Source organism: Schistocerca serialis, chromosome 12 (genome assembly GCF_023864345.2).
Source record: "Schistocerca serialis cubense isolate TAMUIC-IGC-003099 chromosome 12, iqSchSeri2.2, whole genome shotgun sequence".
Taxonomy (NCBI): Eukaryota; Metazoa; Arthropoda; class Insecta; order Orthoptera; family Acrididae; genus Schistocerca; species Schistocerca serialis.
Genome location: NC_064649.1, coordinates 36,935,970 through 36,960,798, shown reverse-complemented (window position 1 = coordinate 36,960,798; position 24,829 = coordinate 36,935,970). Strand labels below are relative to the sequence as shown.

Sequence of the window (24,829 nt, the reverse complement as noted above, 5' to 3'; positions counted from 1 at the left end):
TTTGTATCGAGGCAGTCAGGTAGATGCAGTATTTCTTGATTACTGGAAAACATTTGACACAGTAACACACCTATGCTCATCGTCAAAAGTACGATCATATGGTGTATCAAGTTAAATTTGTGACTGTACTGAGGAATTTTGGTAGGGAGGACACAGCATGTTATCTCGGGTGGAGATTCGTCGTCAAATGTAGAAGTAACTCTGTGTGCACCCAGGGAAGAGTGTTGAGATCCTTGCTGTTCATGTTGTATATTAATTACCTTGCAAACAATATTAATAGTAACTTCAGGCTTTCTGCAGATGATGCAGTTACCTATAATGAAGTACTACAATCTGAAAGAAGATGCATTAATATTCAGTCAGCTCTTGGTAAGGTTTCAAAGTGGTGTGAAGACTGGCAACTTGCTTTAAATGTTCAGAAATGTAAAACTGTGCCCTTCAACAACAAAAAAGTAGTATCCTTTGACAAGAGCCACAGCTGGAATCAGCTATCTCATTCAAAGGTCTGGGTGTTACATTTTGAAGGGGCGTGAAAGAGATTGATCGCTAATGCCCATTCATGGGTAAAACAGGCAGCAAACTTTGATTTACTGGTAGAATACTGGGGAAATGCAATCAGTCTACAAAGGAAATGGCTTACAAATCACTCGTACAACCCATCCTAGAATACTGTTCAAGTATGTGTGATCTGTACCAGACAGGACTAACAGGAGAAATTGAATGCATACAGAGATGGGGAGCATGAATGGTCACAGTTTATTTGATCTATGGGTGAGTGTCACAGAGATACTGCAGAAACTGAAACAGCAGACTCCTGAAGATACATGTAAACTGACCTGAGAAAGCTACTTACAAATCTTCAAGAACCAGTTTTAAATGATGACTACAACTCCCTACTAACCATTAATATAGGAATTGTGAGTTTAAGATTAGATTAATTACAGCATAGATGGAGGCATTTAAACAGTCATTCTCCCCATGCTCCATACATGAATGGAATGGGAAGAAACCCAAACAAGTTGTACAATGGTTTGTGGAGTGTAGATGTAGTAAACACTGTTCTTTAAAAAGCTTAATGCTGAAAGAGTTAAAAACTAAGCTGGATGAAGTTCAGGGTACATCTGCTCCTGTGTTTGCAACTGTGTGCAACTAAGAATGAGTTTAAACATGGCCGTACATCCACAAAAGATGAGCAGCATTCGGGAGATCTGGTGGAAGTGACCAATCCCCCCCAAATGGATTCACAAAATCCACAATATGGTTTTGACTCACCGACAAATCAAAGTGCGTGAAATAATTGATACCATGGGCATAATTGAAGGTATACTTTTTCAATTTCTATGAAAAATTGGGTGTGAAAAAAAAAATCTTGGCAAAATGGATGCTGCTGTTGCAATTAGTGGAGAATAAATGCTACAGTGTGTTCAATGCTGAGGCTGTTTTGGCACTTTTCTGTCAAAATACTACTGGTTTTCTGCATCAATATGTAACTGTGGACGAAATATACATACACTACTACACTCCAGAGACTAAGGAACAATCCAAACAGTGGGTTTTTGAAGGCAAAAAGGCTCAGAAGAAGGTGAAGATGGTGAAATTGACCGGCATGGTGATGGCTACAGTTTCTTGGGATGCATGCAGAATTATCTACGTCAATTGCTTAATAGGGAAAAACAATTACAGAGTATTACGCATCATTATTGGACAGGCTGAACAAAGAAATCAAAGAAAAACGTCCTCCTTTGAGAAAGGAAAAGATCCTCTTCCAACATGACAATGCATGGGTGAATGCCTGCACAGTTTTGATGACCAAAATTATAAAACTGAATTTTCAATTACTGCAACACCCACTGTACTCACCAGATTTAGCCCCTAGTAATTTTCTTTTATTTGCAAACTTGAAAAAATGGTTTGGCAGATGATTCATCATCAATGAGGCAGTCATCGTCCAACTAACTGTATATTTTGCATACCTTCCAAAATCTTACTTTTTAGAATATTTAAATAAGTTGCAGCAACACTTGAAAAAGTGTATAGAGTTAAAAGAAGATTATGTTAAAAACTATATACCCCAAAACAACTTGTTTTCTAAGGACTTGCTGAATGACACTTGTATGATTCTACACTGCTGGAAAAAAAGTACACCATTTTAAAGGTTTCCAACTAACGCAAGAGTTATTGTCGCAGAAGTGCATATGGAGTATATTAAATGATTACATTTACAGAGCAATAGGAGCAATAGTGCAAGCAGTTCTGAGGTATCAGGTACCAGGTACCAGGTATCAATCCATGCTGAAACGTCCAATTAGTACACGGTGTAGCCTCTATGGGCGGCAAAGCATGCACTGATCCTGGCCTCCAGTTGATCATACAGATGGTAAATACTGTCCTGGGATACGTTATGCCACCACGGCCTATTCATGTAGTTCCATAAGGGTTGTTGGTTAATGAGTCACACGAGTCATTTCTCATCCTATCATATCCCACATGTGCTCGACTGGAGACAAGTCTCTCTACTGTGGTAGCTGTATCTGCCACCACTGTCTTACATTACAATACAGTGATACTGACAGGCATCGGTGCTGCTTGGACATCCAGAACCTCATCTGTAGGTGTGAGACTGGTCACGTGACCACTGATACCAGCATCATTGCACAACTGACACAGCACATCCAACGTGAGTGGCAGTTCTCCAAGTCACTTGCAGGGCCACAATTTGACTCCTTTCAAATTTGCACAGGTGGCTGTAAGAAGCACAAGTGTGTCTCCGTGGCATGGTTGCCTGCTTGCTTCACACATTTACACCACACTGAGCCTTCTGGCTGTAAGCATTCCCTATCAAAGGATAGACACAGGTGGCACTCTGGTAGCTACGCTACTATGCTATCTGTTGGTGGAAAATTGACTTAGCATTTATGCTTGTGATCTAAAGAAACTAGTAACTCAGATAAAGGCTGGGACTTACTGGCACTGACAACACACTCTATGTCCTCCAGGATGTTCCCGACGGCAGCTCGGAAGTCCTTTTCTCTGCGCAAGAGGAGGGCCTTGTGCCGGCCGGCGCAGTTGGTCAGCAGCTTGACACAGACACGGACGAACGTCTGCCGCTTGGTGAGTGTCTGCGGGTGGAAGTGCACCGCCTCCGGGATATGCGCCGCTGACACCCGAAGCAGCCTGTGGGGACGAACAGAGGTCCGGCATCGTGACAGCGGCAAGACCTTCATCAGCTAGCCACCTGACTTGTCAGTTCAATTTTCACTCAGTATTTCAACAAGATATGGCCCTCGAGTCAGCCACTGGATCACATTTTGTGTATTTCACAAGATTTCCTAAAGGCAACTGCTCTACATCATTGTATCATAGCTAACGGTTTACTGCTAGCTAGTGACAACTGCCTGTGTCCGCACTGCAGTGGTCATTATGGACACCTGGCAGTTAGTTTTATGTTCCACAGATTATTATGAATGACAGATCACAATGATGTAGAACAAGCACACATCACAAATTAACTTGGACATATGATTACATTCTGAGAATTTCTAAGTTTTTTCCCAAAAAGAAAAAAAGATATACAGATGTTGTGAGTGCTATAATGAAGTACTGTCTGAAAGAAGCTTTATAACTATTCAGTCAGATCTTCATAAGATTACAAAGTGGTGCAAAGATTGGCAATGTCCTTTAAATGTACAGAAATGTAAAATAATGCAATTCACGAAATGAAAAAATGTCTACAATATCAATGATTCAAGAGGGAAAGACTCATCTCGTACTATACCACACAATAACGATTTGTAGGGATATCAAATGCAATGATCACATAGCTTCACTCATATGACAGGTTTCAGTTTTTTGATAGGGAGATGGAAAAAGTCTACGAAGGAGATAGATTACTAAATACTCATGCGACCCATCTTCGAATATCACTGAAGTGTGTTGGGTATGTATAAAATAGCACTAATTTGAGATATTGAATGCATTCAAAGAAGGGCAGAACAGGTTTGTTTGACCCATGGGAGAGCATCACCAAGGTGCGGAAAGAACTGAAGTGATGGATTCTTGAAAACAGACATAAAACTGTCTCAAGAAAACCTGTTTACAAAATTACAAGAACCAACCTCAAGTGATGAATCTAAAAATATACAACAACCTCCTTGTCTTCCTGCAAGAACCACAAAGATGAGATAACACTGTTCATGGTGTGCACAAAGACTTTTAAGCAATCATTCTTCCAACACTTCAACTGTGAATGGGGGAAAGAGCCCTAATCACTGGTAAAATGGGAAGTACCCTCTCCCGTGCAATTCCCAGTGGTTTGGAGATTTGCAAAGTAGTTACCAATTTTGGTTTGGTTCTGTAAGTTGGCTCCCACCTCCACTAACTCAAGTATTTCCCAATTTTATGATCTTAATCATGATTGTGGTCCCACACTGGTGTTCAGAATGGTGCAACAGAATATGTGGACAAATTGAAATTTAGTAGATGTAATTTGCAAATCACAATTTGGTATTCGCTGTATGACTGAGTTGAAAAACTCGGACTTCTTTTCTGAATGACTGCAGGTTCTACATATACAATGAATAAGAATGAACATCATAAATTAGTAATAAAATCACGTCAATGCTGTATCGGTAACACATCGAAGTGTTACGTCTTTCCTGCTAGAAATCCTGAAAAATAAAACTCATAATACAACGAACAAAAATGTGAATTTGTGGTATTGAAAGCTGACAAAGGTAATGCAACTGTTTTGTTACCTCGTGGTGTGTATAAAGATAAGACGTATGGTCTGCTAAGTGACTCGACCTATAGGAGGATTGATTACGATCCTACAGGACGTGTGCAACGAAAAACTTCAGCACTATTAAATTCCTCCTCCTTACCGCAAGAGACCATCAAGAGGTTAAAACCACATGGTTGTGTACCTCCAAGACTGTATGGCCTTCCAAAGATTCATAAAGAGGGTCTTCCTCTGCGTCCAATAGTGAGCAACATTGGAGCTCCTACATATGATTTAGCTAAACATCTCGCTTCCTTAGTGAGACCTTTCGTAGGCAAGTGCTCACATCACATACGAAACTCAGCTGATTTTATCAATAGACTGGGGGCTCTTCGTCTTAGCAGTGTAGGCCTTCTAGTAAGTTTTGATGTGGTCTCACTTTTTACAAAAGTTCCTCTCGCAGATTCTTTGACACTGATTGGTAACATGTTTCCTGTTGATATCACTGCTTTGTTCAGGCACGCACTTTCCTCAACTTATTTTATGTTTAATCAAGAATATTTTGAACAGACTGACAGTGTCGCCATGGGTAGCCCCCTGTCTCCTTTGGTCGCCAACCTTTTTATGGAGGATTTTGAAGAGAGAGCTCTTGAATCAGCTGCCCTGAAGCCAACAGTTTTTTGGCGGTATGTGGATGACACTTTCATAGTGTGGCCTCATGGAGAAGATAAATTAATGGAGTGTCTACATCACCTCAACTCCATTCATAGCAACATCCTGTTCACCATGGAAATAGATGGTTGTTTGCCTGTCTTGGATGTCCTGGTTCGAAGTAAGAATGATGGTTCTCTAGGGCATTCATTTTACCGGAAACCCACTCATACTGATTTGTACCTGCAAGCATCGAGTCGCCATCACCCATCGCAAACCATGAGTTTGCTTAAAACACTTGTTCATAGAGCTCATACTGTCTCAGATCTAGATAGCTTATCTCAAGAACTCGCCCATCTGAGGACAGTATTCAGCGAAAATGGGTATTCCATCCGGCAGATTAACAGGGCACTAACAGTTAAAACTAAGAAGCAGGAAGTGAATAAAGAGGAGAACATGCCGGAACAATCTTTAGCTTTTCTTCCTTTCGTTGGCAACACTTCGTTTAAAATAGCAAGAATCCTCTGAAAATTTCAGGTAAAAGTGGTTTCTGCCCACCATCGAAGATTGCGGATCTTGTGGGATCAGTTAAGGACAATCTGTTACTAGGAAAGGCCGGACTTTACAAGATACCATGCCAATGTGGTATGGCTTACATAGGTCAAACCACACGCACCGTGAAAGAATGCTGCACTGAACATCAACGTTACACCCGCATTTTGCAGCCAAGCAAGTCCGCTATTGCTGAACATTGTATTTCTACTGGACATTCAATGGAGTATAAGAAAACAATGATTTTGTCCACAGCAACGTCTTTCTGGGACTCCATTATTAAAGAAGCCGTAGAAATACGACTGGCGGAAAATCTGTTAAACCGTGACAGCGGCTACCAGCTGGACAGTGCATGGAATCCCATCATCTCCACGATTTGCTCAAATCGAAGACGACAGAGTGCGTTGACGGCCGTGGCAAACAGCAACGCAGAGGGCGACTAAGTTCTGCTATTCCACCAGCGAGGGTGCTGCCGGCGGGCAGTGTTGGTTCAACTATCAAGTCTTCGACGCATGTGCAGATTAGTTACAGTACGCTATATATTGCGGAGCGGAGGACGTTATCGTCAGTCTGCGATGGCTCACCTGAAGATGACTGGCAGATGCCCAGTTGAAATATCATGCGAAGTATTGAACGACGACCGGCTGCAAGCCCGAAATTTGTTTGAACAACGAACAAAGAGATTAAAAATGTGAACTGATTAAGCGATAATTAAACAGAACTTCAGAAACTGAAAATAAGTTAGTATACTGTGAAATGACTAAACTACAGCTCACAAAGCTTATATATCAAAAGATGAAAGCAGACAAACAAGTGTGGACAGCCAGGCTTCTCCAAGCCAATCTCAGAAAGTTTGAAGGGTATACCTTCTTTTATCACACAGATGATACCAATATGAACATTGACTCTGCAGCTGCAGTATTTATACAAATGTTTCATATGAAACATAGTTTTTTTTTTTTTTTAATGGGCATTACAACACTTAGACGCAGCAGCACCGCTGGGGAACTGGACCACGCGCAATAAATCTACAGTTCAATTCCTGGTAGGGGGCTACGGTCATGCGACTGTTATCTGTTAGGAAGTAACCTAGTTGTGCATGTATGACTTTCTGATGAGGTTTCCATAAGAAGACAGTCATAGTGGGGACAACAGCTACTTGACAATGGTAACCGGCTGCCACACCTGAAGATATCTGGCAGTTCTCTCAAGGAAACATTATGGGATTTACAATGTGATATGGTACCAGACTCGAGAGCCATATATCAAACACATAAGGCTGAAGAGTCACAGCATTTCAATGACTTGGAATGTACCAAATGGTCACATGATCTGGTATCATCCTAGAGTGATTAAGTGCTAGATTTGTTTCCATTTTTACAGTTCACTTTCAGACAATGATGACCCATTAAAGCCCCAGGTCACATGAATAGTTGCACCACCACTTTTGATTTTTCAACAAGTAATCATCAGATGGTTTGAATAAATTATATAGTAACTCGATAATGCCAACATAGTGACGATCTGATTGTTGTCTCATTCTAGCTGATTAGTATTTTAATGTAACTGTCAATGTCAAGTAGTGTTGTAGAACACAATATACAATCCAATAAATAAGTATATTTACAATATTGCTTGCTCTTGTGTGTTTGTGTGTGTATGTGTGTCTTGCTTTCTTTTCCGGACAAGGTTTTGGCCAAAAGCTCACGTGTGACAATCTTTTCATTGTGCCTGTCTACAACTCAGCTTATCTTTATGGTGAGTAGCAATCAATCTCTTTCATACTGTTCTCTGTATTCCATCCAGGACTTTCCTAAGTTTGATATATGCGTATTTCACATCTGTAGTTTCTCTCTTCAGTCTCTGAGTTTTGCATAGATATTTATCAATTTTGATTATTTTTCAAAGAATTTTTCATCATCTGAAAATTCAATCAGGTAACTGGATAAACTAATAGTATCAACCAATAATAGGCATGTATGTGGGCAGTGCATTGTTCATGCCTCTTAAATCTTATAATTTTTCTCAAAAGATGACAATTTTGTCAAGGATGATGTTTACTGTACAAAAACACAATACTAAAAGTTTATGTTTATGTGGGCGAATGTTAAAGGTAAGTGACAAATTATTAAATTAGAAGTAATGTAAGATGGAAATACAAGAAGATTGACTGAAAATATGTATATTGTCTAAATGTTATAAATGTGACAATGTAGGTCAATCTTTGTTTGTCTTTTCTCTCAGTACTGAGAGACCCAACTCTGTTTATTTGTTCATGAGACCCAGAAAATATTAGATACAGGCTCCCAGGTAGATGCTATTTTCCTTGACTTCCGGAAGGCGTTCGATACAGTTCCGCACTGTCGCCTGATAAACAAAGTAAGAGCCTACGGAATATCAGACCAGCTGTGTGGCTGGATTGAAGAGTTTTTAGCAAACAGCACACAGCATGTTGTTACCAATGGAGAGATGTCTACAGACATTAAAGTAACCTCTGGCGTGCCACAGGGGAGTGTTATGGGACCATTGCTTTTCACAATATATATAAATGACCTAGTAGATAGTGTCGGAAGTTCCATGCGGCTTTTCGCGGATGATCCTGTAGTATACAGAGAAGTTGCAGCATTAGAAAATTGTAGCGAAATGCAGGAAGATCTGCAGCAGATAGGCACTTGGTGCAGGGAGTGCCAACTGACCCTTAACATAGACAAATGTAATGTATTGCGAATACATAGAAAGAAGGATCCTTTATTGTATGATTATATGATAGCAGAACAAACACTGGTAGCAGTTACTTCTGTAAAATATCTGGGAGTATGCGTGCGGAACGATTTGAAGTGGAATGATCATATAAAATTGTTGGTAAGGCCGGTACCTGGTTGAGATTCATTGGGAGAGTCCTTAGAAATTGTAGTCCATCAACAAAGGAGGTGGCTTACAAAACAATCGTTTGACCTATACTTGAATATTGCTCATCAGTGTGGGATCCATACCAGGTCAGGTTGACGGAGGAGGTAGAGAAGATCCAAAGAAGAGCGGCACGTTTCATCACAGGGTTATTTGGTAACTGTGATTGCGTTACGGAGATGTTTAGCAAACTCAAGTGGCAGACTCTGCAAGAGAGGCGCTCTGCATCGCGGTGTAGCTTGCTCGCCAGGTTTCGAGAGGGTGCGTTTCTGGATGAGGTATCGAATATATTGCTTCCCCCTACTTATACCTCCCGAGGAGATCACGAATGTAAAATTAGAGAGATTCGAGCGCGCATGGAGGCTTTCAGACAGTCGTTCTTCCCGCGAACCATATGCAACTGGAACAGAAAAGGGAGGTAATGACAGTGACACGTAAAGTGCCCTCCGCCACACACCATTGAGTGGCTTGCGGAGTGTAAATGTAGATGTAGATGTACTGGTTTCTGTTTTGCTCAATATGGTACTGACTTTGCCTTTTGTGTGAATTTATTACCTCATGCAGCCACCATTGTTACACAAACATATCATTAAAATGACTGCAATGTTGGGAGAATTGTATTGGGAAATGCATCACTAAGCATAGTATAGGGCAGTCAAATGAAACTGAAACAGAAGGAAAAAAGTAATTAAACTGTTTGCTATTTGAAAAGTAATTGCCATAACTGTTAACACATTTATCCCATTGTGAGACAAGATCAGCACTTTATGAAGGACGTGCAAGGGCTTCCCAGTGAACCTTGATTGAAGTGAGCACCACCAATTCCAAATGCCCACAAGTGCTGATAGATGGCATTATTCTGTTGCAGAATAATGCCCACCCACATGTTACCAAGGTTGTTGCGACTAAACTGCAGAAGTCTTGCTGGTAAGCCTCCTTACAATTGTGATCTCTTCCCATGTGACTTTTTGGAACCCTGATGAAAGACACTGGATTTCCTCTGGATGAAGAGTGGCATGCCTGGGTACAATCATGGTTCCATAGGCGGCTGCAAACGTTTTTCCATGAAGGTACTGACCATCTTGTCTCACAATGGGATACATGTGTTAACAGGTACGGTTATCACTTTTGATGTAATCAACTGTTTCTTACTTTTTCCATCTGTCTTATTTTCATTTGACTGCACTTTATAGACGAGTTTAGCTATTTGGGCAGCAAAGTAACTGGATTGTCAAAAGTAGAGAGGACATAAAATGCAGACTGACTATAGCAAGGAAAGTGTCCCTGAAAAGGCAAAATTTGTTGCCACCAAATATAAATTTTAGTGTTAGGAAGCTTTTCTTGATGGTATTTATCTGGATTAAGCCTTGTGAGGAAGCAAAACATGTACAGCAAACAGCAAGGAGAACATAGTTTTTAAAATGTGGTGCTGCAGAAGAATGCTAATATTAGATAGGTATATGTGAAAGTACTGAAATGAACACGGGAAAAAAATTTATGGTACAACTTGTCAACAGAAAGAATTAATTGATAGAATACTTCCTGAAACATAAAGGAACAGTCAAGTGTATGGGTTAAAAATTGTAGGTAGCATCCAAGGCTTGAATCAGTAAGCAAACTCAAGTGGATGTAGGTTGCGATAGTCATATAGTACTATTTTTAATGTGTGGAGGTTTCTATTTGTTTACATATATTTCAGAATGGTTGTTAGTCAACTGAAACTGCTTTCACCTAGTTGCACGAACACTATATTACAATCCAGATCATTTAAAATTTATGATGAATAATACAGATCACTGTGACTTTCTCACCTGATGTTATCAGGCCTTAAAATTTATAAGTTCAACAGAAATAAAGAGGCTTGTACAGAATAGGCTAGTCAGCGAGCTACATCAACACACTCTTCAGACTGAAGACCACAACAACAACAACAACAAGTCATTATTCACTGATTTGCACAAACAAAACTGTCCAGCACTGACTTACCCAAGTGTTGCAATGTCTATGCTGCGGCCTGTGTCATCGTCATCAGTATCCTCGGGTGCCAGAATGACGCGTGGATCACAGCTCATGACATACCAGTTGGCAATGGACTCGAAGGCAGTCGAGTCAAGCAGATGCCACGCAAACCTTCGAGACTCGAGGAGCAGGGGCAGTAGCTTTGTAGACTGCAAAGAAAGTCATTTATCCGGGCATTATTTACTAATGACATAAGACCGGATCACACAACTATCACAAATACAAGGTGTGTCTGCAAAGTAATACAACAATATCTATTACAAGCATCCTACAATGAAGACAGTGCTAAGTTTTGAGCTTTGCTGACAGTCTTGGAGATTTTGCATTCTTTTAAATCTGACATACCTTTTCTGTCACTTCTTCAACAGTGTGCTCACTTGTTCGTGTATGATGGTGAAGCTGCTTTGCTCATTATTAATTTATTTCATATAATACTCTCAATTCCTGTCAACATAACTTTTTTGAGTTTTAAGCCAAATTTGGTCAGTGCCTACATAGTTAGTATGTAAGGTATGGAGAGTGCCTCTTAGGAGGGTGTCAAGCAAATTTTTATATGCTTTTTCAAATAGATGTATTCTGTGTTTACTTTTGGTAAAGTTAGACTGCTACTCACTATGAAGATGACACGCTGAATTGCAGACAGACATAATAGAAAGGCACTTACACTTTAGTCTTTGGCCAAAGCCTTCATCAGAAAGGAAACACATGATCACATTCATTCACACAAGCAAGCACACCTCACACAAACATGACCGCCATCTCTGGCAGCTCTGACCAGAATGCAACTTTCACGAGATTAGATTAGATTAGATTAGTACTTGTTCCATAGATCACGAATACGACACTTTGTAATGATGTGGAACGTGCCAGGTTAATAAAAGGTGTCCATACAAGATATTACATTACACAAAATATTACATGACACTTAATACTGAACAACAAACAGCAATCTGGGGAAGCATCGAGGGTGAAAGGACAGCATGCTCTGCTCTCTCTCGTTACCTATGCCTTGCTGTCCTTTCTCCTTCCCTGCCCCCTCCAGACTGCTGTTTTTGTTCATGTGACAGTTGCATTGTGATCCAAGCTGTTGGAGAGGGCGGTCATGTGTGATGAGATGTGCTTGTTTGTGTGTATGTTTCCTTTTCTGATTAAGTGTTTGGCTGTCACTATTGTTGAGGCTCTCCAGTATTGGAATAGCACCCCAGCATTCGATGTCCAATGCTATTCCAATACCGAAGAGCCTCGGCAATAGTGACAACCTAAGAAGAGGAAAATAAGCTGAAGATGTGAAGTTTGTGTTAGGGAAGACATTGGACTATGGCTATTGTGCAGCTATGTTAGCTATAATGCTATGGTAGTGTAATGGTTAGCATACTTGCCTAGTAAGCAAGGAGATGTGTGTTCAAGTCCTGGCCACTGCACAAATTTTAATTCATTTCTTCAGCTTCCATCATTATTGTAGATAAAGATGAGACTCAAATGTCTCAAGGAAAATTTAATTATATCAGATCTATAAATCACCTCCATCTGAGTGAGGCACAGGCAAGATTTCCCCATTACGTTCAATGCTGAAGTGCTATCCCAATACAGGAGGGCCTCAGCAACAGTGATGAACTAAGAAGCGGAAAATAAGTTGAAGATGAAGATGTGAACTGAAGTTTGTGTTTTGGGGGGTGGGGGCAAGGGACTAGGGTAGTCCGTGCAGCCAAATTAGCTATAATACTGTGGTGGTGTAAGCAAGGAGATGCACTCACTAAAGGGTTAATCCTTTTACAGGCTGTAGAGTACCGCCAACTGCATTTCTCTGGGAAACATTGCACCAGCTGTAGTTTTGTTTGTTGTGAAATACAGTTTTAGTTGTCGTGAAACACCTCTTGTGCCTTTCAGGGCCCCTCAGGAAATATACATACCACCAAGTAACATTGTTTCACAATTTTGATGAAATAAGTTGCTGATGATGCAGGTGGTGACCATGATGTTGGCCATGGAAATGGTGCAGGTACAGAGGAATTTCACAGTTCACATAAAAATGTTAAACAATGGATACTAAAGATGTTACTTTTCATAATGTCACCTACCTGTCTGACAGATGGCTCACAGGAGAGCTTGACAAGCAGGTGGAGGAGGCACGCATGGGCTCTTGCTGTGAGGGCTGGCGGGAAAGTGGACAGCACGTGTCCCACCCAGGACCACCAGGCCACCTCGACAAACATGCCGCCCAGGAACTGGTGGCAGTCTGGCAGGTACTGGTCCACCACCTGAGGGCACAAGAAACATAGTCTACATCTGCAGCTACATCAATAAACTATAAACCACTGCAAAGTGCGGTTTCTTCCAACTACACTTCACACGAGGGCAGTGCACAGAATAGTACCACACATCTCACCATCAGCAGGACAAATGCACTGACAAACAAAAGGATGCTGTAATCAACTGTCATCTAGAAAAATAATAACAATGAAATTTTGACAAGCAGTGCTCTGCTGCAATGAAACATTTAAGGAAAATTGTGTAGGTCACATCAAAACCCACTGAAATTAATCACTGAGTTGGCAGCACTGGTGCCTACCCGTAGCTGCAGCTTTGTCGCTAGAAGTACTTCCCATATTTAAACACCTTCCTTTATACAGGGTGGCCATAATTACACTTTCACTACGTGAGAGCACCCCCATTAAAAACGAATAATCATAGGACAATGAGACTTTGTGGAACCATTTACAAGGATATGCAGGAGAGTAATAACGAATAAACCACAGAAAAGCACATGTTAATTTCCAGGCAGGAGGGTAACATTTCTTAACTGCTAAGTATGTTTGCGCTCCAGGTTACTAATGTTGCTCAATATGGTGACCATTTGTGTCCACGACAGCCTGGAGCCACACCAGAGATACCACCTCACAATTGTTTGTAGCATTTTTCGAACGGTGGATTACGGAATGTTCAGCTGTCATAACACATCTGGTGCACAGCCTGATGATCATACATTGTGTCCAGAATTCTCAGCCATGCCAACAGTAACTTCTTCAACAGTTTGTGCAGCAATTGGTCACTGGCCTCTCTGAGGAGCAAGTCCCAAATCATCATCTCCAAGCCCAGTGCAGAAAGAGGACCTCGCAGTATTCCTTTAATGTGTCGATGGTCACTCAGAGTTGCAGCACTATTGCTGCTGTTTTGGTATAACAGCTTTATGAGTAAACCCCTGCTCACCTCATCCAAACCCATGTTGATTGTCTGCCACTGTAATGCACAATGACACTTGTGTTTCAACTGTACACAATACCAACACCTAATGGAAAGCCATGACACTAACACTACTAACAACGCAAATCCTGCATACTGTGAACACATTTCCTATAATGTTAGATATCCATATACTAAATATTTTTCGTCTACACTGGCTCAAGTAGCGAAAGTTTAATTATGACCACCCCGTATGTCCTTCACCGGAGTAATTGATGATTTTTGTATTTAAATTATCACTTAAAATCACATCACATGAAGTACGCTGTGTTTTGCATTGTGAAATATCAAATAATACTAATGATAAATGGGGATTGAAGCTGTATTTGATTGTGAATTAGTTAACTGACAAACTTGAGTTAAGTGAGTGCTGAGGTCTCATTTTAAATGGAAATAACTACGTCCTCAGATTATACCTTACATCTGAAGCACTAAACTGTTGCCCTACATTTTGTGGCTCTAAATAACCAAAATTCATTAAGTTTAAAGTGTGTTAAGTGATTTAGTTCTAATTTTAAGTGTTAAGTCCATTGCAATGTGAGATAAGTGTGTATATTGCTGTATGTAAGTCTGAAAGGGAGTGGTATGTGAAGGTAGTGAGTGGATTGGAATTCCACTGGAGTGATTGCAGTGGGGAACTGACTGGGGAACTCGATGAGGCTCTCCTGTGGAACTGTAGGCTCTGCTAAAAAGACAAAAGAACCACTGAACAGCATGCAGAGACTTGTGGCCATCAGCCTGAATTAGATTACACAAACTTTGAGCTAGATGTGTTGAAAGTGGAAAAAGATAATGGAATTGGGTGAAGGATGAAAGGGGAACAGTTCTTCAACTTCTTCAAGTACATTTGAGCTTTTCATATCTAATAAGTTTTGTTACCTGAAGTAGGAATGGAACAATCTCATCCAGGTGTAGCTCACAGTAGGGTGCAGAAGATGTCTAGCAAGAAATTAAATGTGGACCAGTAACAAAAGAGATTAAGAAGAGAAGAGTCTTCATGCTAGATAGTAGCCACAGCAGGGGTATAAGCAAGATGGTAAAGGACAAATTAGGGACAATGTACCAGATCACAAGTATTAGGCTTAGCCTGGTGACAGAGAGGACAGAGGTGTTGTGTAAAGATTTTGACAGAGAATATCAGGTGATCGTGGTAGGTGGAACAGGGAATAGCATGGAAAATGGAATAGGTGTAGCAAGTGTGAGTTTTGTGGAAGTCCTACAGGGCCACAACTAGCCCTGGATTAACAGTGCTGTGAGCAGTGTGAACACTGAGTAGAGAAGGCTAATGCTGACTAAAATTAAATCACACGCATGAGTGCAGTGCCTGTTACAACAATTGGAGATGGAGATTTACTAGACAAGGCCTACACCCACAACAAGAGAGGGTAAGATATGTTGACTGATCTTACAAAAAATGTATAGGGGCAGGAATTGTGTGACTGGACTGAAGAGTTCGTAGATAACAGGACACAGAATGTCATTCTCTATGGAGAGAAGTCTTCCGAAGTAAGAGTGATTTCAGTTGTGCCACAGGGGAGTGTCGTAGGACTGTTGCTATTCACAATATACATAAATGACCTTGTGGATAGCATCAGAAGTTCACTGAGGTTTTTTGTGGATGATGCTGTAGTATATCGAGAGGTTGTAACAATGGAAAATTATACTGAAGTGCAGGAGGATCTGCAATGAATTGATGCATGGTGCAGGGAATGGCAATTGAATCTCAATGTAGACAAGTGTAGTGTGCTGTGAATACATAGAAAGAAAGATACTTTATCATTTAGCTACAATACAGCAGGTCAGCAACTGGAAGCAGTTAATTCCATAAATTATGTGGGAGTAGGCATTAGGAGTGATTTAAAATGGATTGACCACATAAAATTAAACATCGATTAATCAGATGCCAGACTGAGATTCATTGGAAGAATTCTAATAAGGAAATGCAGTCCAAAAACAAAGGGAGTAGGTTACAGTACACTGGTTCACCCACTGCTTGAATTCTGCTCACTGGTGTGAGAGTCATACCAGATAGGGTCAATAGAAGAGATAGAGAAGATCCAACGAAGAGCAGCGCGCTTCATTACAGGATCATTTAGTAACCGCGAAAGCATTACAGAGATAATAGATAAACTCCAGTGGAAGACTCTGCAAGAGAGATGCTAAGTAGCTCGGTACGGGCTTTTGATGAAGTTTCGAGAACATACCTTCACCGAGGAGTCAAGCAGTATATTGCTCCCTCCTACGTATATCTCACGAAGAGACCACGAGGATAAAATCAGAGAGATTAGAGCTCACACAAATGCAGACTGACAATCTTTCTTTCCACAAACAATAGGAGACTGGAATATAAGGGAGAACCGATAGAGGTACTCAAGGTACCCTCCGCCACACACCCTCAGGTGACTTACGGAGTATGGATGTAGACATAGATGTAGATGTAGAACAGGGGAGGAGGGTGGGGGGGTGGGTCAACAACACTGTCACAGCGGCGACTTTTAGCAAAGATAAGATCTGAAGAACAGGAGAAAAAACAATGCTGCTAGCATGGGACCCAGCTCTCTGCCCCACAGGATGCCAGATGGAATTTTTGCTCAAAATTTATTAATGAGATCCCTCACTGGCTAATAGCAATTATTTTGGTAGCAGGGGAGAGTTCCCATGCATGTGTAAGTGCACACCTTCTCATTGGCTGTCACTAGAAGTCTGTTACACAGTGAGGGGAGACTTTCTGCCTTCCTCTCCACTCCAAGGAAGTAATGTACTTCACTGGTAAACCACAGAAGACTCTGTAAGAATAGGGGCTTTGTTAGCATGTTTATTAAATTATTACTGGTTGGAACTCACACGGTCTATTGCAACTGGCCGACGAGATTCTGATGCTGGCACAACTGGATATGTTTTGTAGAGGACAGTAAGAAAGTATTTGCTCCAGGGGCATCGTAGTGAACAGTAGCTCCATAGGCATCATAGCGAACATTAAGTTAGTGAGAGCTGTCTTCAATTTAGAGTAGAACTTAGACGCTGGTGAGAATTCTCAGCCATCCCTGCATCCAAAATCCCTGTTGTTACTAGCGTCAGAGGGATACCTTTTTTAGTTTAGACTCAGGCACCCTGCAGTGAAAGAAGTTAAAACAATGGAACAATTTTTACCTCACCACACTTCTTTCCATTACCAAATTTGGGATTTCATAATGCCTCGGGATATGTCCTTCAAAATGCACTTGTGTGTTCTTTTGTGCATGCTGTTTATAACCCATCTTTCACTTTCGTATAAGGTTACACTCCAACCTTACAGAAAAGGTTTTCTATCAGTTAAATTAGTTTTATATGTTTACACATTTCTCTGTTTGAAATGCTTTTCTTGCTATTGCAAGGCTGCTCTCTATGCCCTCTCTGTTTCAGTCATCATCAGGTATTTTGCTGGCCAACTAGCAAACTCATACATTAGTTCTAGAGTCACATTTCCTAATCTAATTTCCTCAGCACTGCCTGACTTACTGTTACAGCACCCAATTACCATTGCTTTACATTATTTTGTACTCATTTTGCAGCCTCTTGTCAGAACACTTTACATTCCATTCAACTGATCTTCCACATCTCTTGCAGTCTCTCCTAGCCTCAGTAGTAACATTTGTAATTAAATACAGTGAGCGTCAGAATCAAATGCGCAGTATCGAAGGATAACCGCTCAGGCAGTGGTGGGTGGAGGGAGTTGCATGTGGCCTCCCTTTGTTCTGTTGGTGATCCTATTTCAGTAGCCAACACGGTTTGGATTGGAGCACATCGGGGCTTGGTCGTGCATGTGTATTTTGAAGACATCTGATCTGTGATTGCAACGCAAAGGGCTTCTCAGCGAAGGTTCAACATTCTGTGCAAGAATTCCACTCTTAATGCAAACACAATTTGGTCCTGGGCTCATCAGTTGAAGGAAACTGGTAGCAGACTACAAAAAGATACTAACGGCCAAAACAGGTAATTCAGAACACCAAAAAAGCGCAGCTGGTGAAAACAGCAGTAGAGCAATCACCAAGGCATTATGCTCAAAGGCACGCTGTTGCATTGGCAATTTCAGACTACAGTTTGGTGAGGATTCTACATTTCGATTCAAATTACCATCCCTTCAAAATCACAGTTTAACAATTGCCGACGTCAATTGCTGATTTTACTTCCGCGTTCATATACAACTACTCTCATTTTTATCTTCATTATCGAGGCTGTTTCACTGTTTAGAACATCTTCTGCCGATGTCAATTGTTGATTTTACTTCCGCGTTCATATACAACTACTCTCACTTTTATCTTCATTATCGAGGCAACGCCAACCACTGAAATCTGTGTGAACAGATTCTTATACAGATCTCTCCAGAGAGCAGCTTTGTCCAGTAGTGATGAGTCAGATTTTCCCTTCAGTGCGATTGTGAATAAACAAAATTTTCATTATTAGACTGGAAATAACCCCCAAATTATTCACAAAAGACTGCTACATTTCCCTAAACTAATGACGTGGTGTGGCTTATCGCAATCTGGCTTGACAGATCCATACTTCTTTGAACAGGAAAGCATGACCGTGACTGTGAATTCCAGGCATTATGTTTCAATGTTTCAGAATTTTTTGCAGCTGAGATTATTGCTGACGAGAGATTGGGGGACTTTTAGTTCCAACACGATGGGGCTACAGCTCACACAGCCTGAAATTCATTTAATGTTTTGAGGGATGCCTGGTCCTCTGAGGAGTGATGTGGGGTGACCTACGCAGTCACCAGATTTGAGCATTTGTGATTTCTTTCTTTGAGGATATCTGAAAGAAAAAGATGTTCAAACATCACCCTCACACCCTACTAGAGCTAAGGGAGCAGATTATTGAAGAAGTGAAGATATGGGTATGCGTATTGCTGCTAACAGCCGCAATCCTGAGGACACAATTTTCAACACTGAATGAATTTAAAATGGTATGAACTACTAGCTATGGAAATAAAAACATTTTATATTTACATAACCTGATTTCCTTTTTACAACTCCTCAACACCACACATCTTGTAAGAATTGAGATTATGTCACGGATGTAATTAATTTCTTCTTCATAACAAAAATAAGTAAATAAATGTGTCCCCGTATTTGAAAGTACCAATTTTCATCAGAAGGGAGGCTGAAATTGTACTAACATATCATAATTTCCAAAGTATGTTTTTCCAGTCTATTGCAGGTTCTGACAACTACTACTATAATCATAGTAACTAACTTCATACAGAATGGTTAGTTTCCAACATCATGTTCATTTACCCATAAGCATGACGGTTTCTATGCCTGAGGATGATCACTTAATGACCAAAACTGGTAGCGAAATACAGTGGACCCTTGTGCATTCAGAGTAGGTGGGACTGTAGATCTTTTGCATCTTCGAAAATCCAGATAACACAGAAATTCTTAAAAAAGTAAAATGATATGAGTTAAATGCCAAAGAAACACGTATTATACATTATTTTCACATGCATTTTGACTAGCTATAAAAAAAATTGAGTTCTATACACTTAAACAATCAGTAAGTTTCTTTAGAGCCAGATGCTTATGTTGTTTATGTGCACCACCGCCATGCCTGTGCTTCATGAGTATTAGTTCGATCACAACTGTTTCCATCTGTTTTCACAAACCTACCATTATTTTGTCCAGCTGCATTTGTTCTGTGTGTGTGTGTGTGTGTGTGTGTGTGTGTGTGTGTGTGTGTAGAGCTGATTAGTGAAGAATCCAATACACTCATTTGTCTCGTACCTGTAACTCGTCATTCTTCTCTTGAAGTTTGAGGGTATTTCCAAAGGAACAGAAAAACTGGTAGAAGCCAACCTCGGAGAAGATCAGTTTGGATTCTGAAAAAATGTAGGAATACCCGAGGCGTACTGACCCAAAGACTTCTCTTGGAAAATGGCTTAAGGAAACCTATCTTCCTAGCATTTGTAGACATAGAGAAAGCTTTTGACAATGTTGACTGCAACACACTCTTTGAAATTCTGAGGGTAGCAGAGGTAAAATACAGGGAGCAAAAGGCTATTTGCAACCTGTACAGAAATCAGACGGCAGTTGGAAGTCAAGAGAAGGGAGTGAGACAGCGTTGCAGCCTATCCCCAATGTTACTCAAGCTGTAATTGAGCAAGCAGTAAAGAAAGCCAACAAAATATTTGGAGGAAGGATTAAAGTTCAAGGAGAAGAAATAAAAACTTTGAGGTTTGCCAACGACATTGTCATTCTGTCAGAGACGGCAAGTGATTTGGAAGAGCAGCTGAACGGAATGGATAGCACCTTGAAAGCTGGATATAAATGAACATCAACATATGGAATGTACCTGAATTCGATCAGGTGATGCTGAAGGAATTAGAGTAGGAAAAAAGACATTTAAAGTAGTAGATCATTTTTGCCATTTGAGCTGCAAAATAACCAATAATGTCCAAAGTAGAGGGGATACAGAATGTGGTCTGACAATGACTAGAAAAGCTTTTCTTAAGAAGAGAACTTCGTTAACATCAAATTAAGCTTTAATTGTTAGGACAGCTCTTCCAAAAGTATTTATACAGAGTGCAGACATGTAGAAATGATACAATGACAGTAAACAGTATAGACAAGAAGGGAATACAAGCTTTTGAAATGTGGTGCTACAGAAGAATACTTTCACATCAGATTGGTAGTTTATGTAACTAATGATGAGGTACTGAAAAGAATTGGGGAGAAAAGAAATTTGTGGCAAATTTGACTAGGAGCATCCCAGGGTGCATCTGAGAGCTACAACACCAAGAATCACTTTTTGGGGGCGGGGATCAGGATTCCTTATTCATGATAATATACAGTCAAATCACCAACACGTTTCACACCTTCACAAACACTAGATCCTTTACACCACACATAAACAACCTCATCTTGATCCACCTTCTAATGTCCATGTGTCCTCAGAACAAAAGGCACTGAAGAGTACAAATATGATGTACTAATATCCTTATTAAAAACTTCACGAGCATTAAAAGTACAGTAAGTAATGATGTCATGGTTATTGAAATGATGAAGCTGAAGAGACTTGTTCAGGGCAGAGTACCATGGAGTGCTACATCAAACCAGTCTTCAGACTGAAGTCTACAACAACAACAACAACTAGCCATTTCAGAGTTCAACAATAACTTAAGATTTTGTATAGACAATTATCATTTTGATTAATAATTTTAAGTACTCTATTTGGACCTGACTTAAAATGTCAGTTCATGAAAAATTTATAGTTTATAATACTGCTATGTGGATGACGAGTACTTCATTGTTTTACGTCAAGTGAAGACTGTTGTTGTTATATAAAACCGTATTTCAATATAAAGCAAAGTTGGAATTATTGTACGTGGCTCATGACTGTTATGTACATAATGGTAACTAACACACATTAAAATAAATACTTAAATAAGTGAGAAATGAACAGATGATAATTTTTACAAAATAAACCAAAAATATATACTGAAACAACTGTCCTATGTAAAATAATTTGTAAGTACTGACTTTATCAAACACAGTAGACTCAACTGCCACGCATGAGAAATTGTTTATGTAAAATAGTTAATTGGCAACTAGAAAACACAGAATCATATGAAGTGATTGTTAAAAGGTTACAAATATTATGGCTGCTATGAGCGCATGTCGCAGTTCATTCTTAGTTCAGTAATAATCAGTAATTGTGATTTGGTTAAGACTCAGTAATTAGCTATGTCATTTCTCAAATTTTGGCTTCAAAGGTTCACTTAGCATTTGGCTAACCTTGTTTTATTTTCTTAATAAAGATCAACATAATCAACATATTAATGAAGCAGAAACATCATAATTTGTGTCCGCGTATATGCACAAAGGTCCCAGGACTAAAATTCATCTCCTAGCCGAGATAAGTATTCCACATTATAATAAAAATTAATGTGCTACTCTGGAAACTATGCACTATAATAACTGTGTAAGTTGCTAAAAAGTGCTCAGTCTTAATATTAACATGTTCAGCACGTGCCCAGCAATGGCATTGCCACAGTGGATACACCGGTTCCTGTGAGATCACCGAAGTTAAGCGGTGTCAGGTGTGGCCGGCACTTGGATGGGTGACCATCCAGCCGCCATGCACTGTTGCAGTTTTTCGGGGTGCACTTAGCCTTGTGATGCCAATTGAGGAGCTACTCGACCGAATAGTAGCGGCTCTGGTCAAAGAAAGCCATCATAACGACCAGGAGAGCGGTGCGCTGACCACATGCCCCTCCCATCCACATCCTCACCTGAGGATGACAGGGCGGTCAGATGGTCCCGATGGGCCACTTGTGGCCTGAAGACAGAGTTCTTTCCTTTTTTTCAGCATGTGCCCGACTGCCATACATGTGCGCATTTATCAGCTGTGTGGACAGTGCCTGTATCCCGTACTGGCACACCTTTCCCATCCTCTGGAAAGCACTTTCCCGCAAGCTATATGACTGCCGGCTGTAGGATGGCAGTAGTAGTAGTAGTAGTAGTAGTAGTACATATTTTGTTCACTAGATGCAGCAGCAGTCCATTTACCAGTGTGCCTTTACTGAACATGTAGCAACGCTGGACACTAACTTGCAGAACTGATTATATCATGAAGAAGACTTCTGTAGACTGTGCAACCATCTTTACTGTTGTTACCCGTTTTCTTAATGCCTACTGTGAACCGTTCTACTTTCTGCAAGTATGTCACCAAGCAAATCATGAACTTAGTAGCTACAGGAGCAGACACTCAGTTGTGGAACCAACATCAATGATTAGCATAGATAGAAATTTTGGTTGTTTTCCAGGAAATGGACTACACACTGTCAACAAAGTAAACATCATGTGCTACTGTAAAGTTTACTTTAACAAAGGAAAGTAAGAGGCCAGCAAGCAGATACGGAAAGAAAGCATATGATGGTACAAAGACTGTAATGTTGGACTTTGTATACCACAGTGTTTTTTAAGGCTACTATTTGGAAGCAAAATTACATGTAATCATTTTTTGTCATAAAATATTAAATGCATGTGCACTTGAGAGGTTATTATTTTGTTTTTATCACTACCTGAAATCTTTGGGAGCAAAAGCAAAACTTTAGTCAGGGTGGCAGTTCTCTCATGTTTTTGGGAACACTAATAGATTAGTACTGATGCAAACTTATATCCTAATCTATAAAGCATAAGGTTTAAAATGATGCTAGATGTGTGCCTCTAAGCTGCTTCACTATTGTGTAATTATTTCTTAAAGTTTCTAGAAAATCACCAGTTCACCTACACAGTCGAGAAGCAGAGATAGCAGTGTTAACTGTGTTAATGATCAAATTGTTAGAATATATTTTGTCTGGCATACGAGAAATGTCCAGAAAGAATGAGTACTGAACCTCTAATTCTCAAAGAAATTTGTTTTCAGCAAAACAGGCAGCACTGCATTCAAGGACAAGGTGTTGGCAGCAAAACAAACACTTGTTTGTCTCCGTCAGGTGTTGAAATGAATGTCTCCAATCCAAGTCCTGCCAGCTGCAAGGTGAGGAGCATAATACAGTTGCTTCTTGAAAGAGGAATTATGCTGATCCAGATATTTAACAAAATCAAAACTGTTTATGATGATGCTCTGATGACTCACACTAATGTGTACAAGTGGTGTCTAGAGTTGCAAGCCACCAGAACAAACATTCATGATGAACAAATGAATGGATGTCCCTCAGCTGACACTGTTGACATGGTGAACAACATAGGAGAAACAATTTGTGATGACTATAGATAGACTTTGGATGAGATGATGTAATGCTTCCAGAAATCTCAAGATATCTTCTGCGTGGACTCATTAATGAAACAGTTGGTTCTGGAACATTGTGAGACAACATTGGCGGGGGGGTTTACCAACATAGCACACAAAGTAAACAGAATCCCATGTTCATTGGAGTTTTGTGAGTGCTCAAAATGGACGGTAAACAATTTTGTGACTCTACTGTGACTGGCAAAAAAATGTGTGTGGGCCACTACACCCCTGTGATTAAAAGGCAATCAATCCCTTCTCACAATAGGCAGAAAAATTCTAAAACGATTATTTCGGCCCAAATACTCATGGCCTCAGTCTTCCAAGACCATAAAGGCATTCTCCTCACTAAATTTTTGCATCTGGGAGAAACAATTAATTCTGCATGGTAATGCAAAATCCTAAAATAAACTGCAAAGGAAGGGGGCTATTAACAATGGGAGTGTGCTTGTTGCAGGTCAATACATGTCTTCAAGCAGGCAATCCTACACACCAAGTCTTGGAATCATTTGATTGGGATGCCACTGACCACCCAGCTCACAGCCATAATCTGGAATCTTCAGATATTCCTTTTTTCACCTCTCTGAAGTTGTTTGTGAGCGAAAAAAGTTTTCTACTGACAATGAGATAGAGTGTGCCTTCAAACAATGGGCCAAAGAGATGTGTATCTGTGAATGGGCCAAAGAGATGTATATCTGTGAATTTGTGAAGGTTTCATAAATATTTTGCCTTTTTGATTTTTAAACATTTCAGTATTTTTAATTTCTGGACTTTCTCATACAGCACATAAAACAGAGGAAGGGGAGGGAGGGAGCTACTGAAATGGGGCCTGACATTTTTATGAAATGATATGTACCACTTCCAGGCTTCCGTGACAACTCAGGATGTCTGTGACATTTAGTAGTAATTACATGTCAGGACACTACACTGTGGGAGATATTATTACAATATGTGCAGATGGGAGAACAT

At 40.2% G+C, this 24,829-nt stretch overlaps 1 protein-coding gene across 1 annotated transcript in view; it reads right to left on the bottom strand.

Moving 5' to 3' along the window:
* Positions 1-24,829, bottom strand: part of LOC126428401 (ectopic P granules protein 5 homolog) — a 359,767-nt gene that overhangs the window by 60,539 nt on the left and 274,399 nt on the right. Inside the window, exons 34-36 of the mRNA XM_050090322.1 lie at positions 12,925-13,104; positions 10,814-10,995; positions 2,966-3,174 (exon numbers count right to left, since the gene is read on the bottom strand). Of these exons, the coding sequence (XP_049946279.1) occupies positions 2,966-3,174; positions 10,814-10,995; positions 12,925-13,104 (571 nt within the window). The remainder of the gene's footprint in view (positions 1-2,965; positions 3,175-10,813; positions 10,996-12,924; positions 13,105-24,829) is intronic.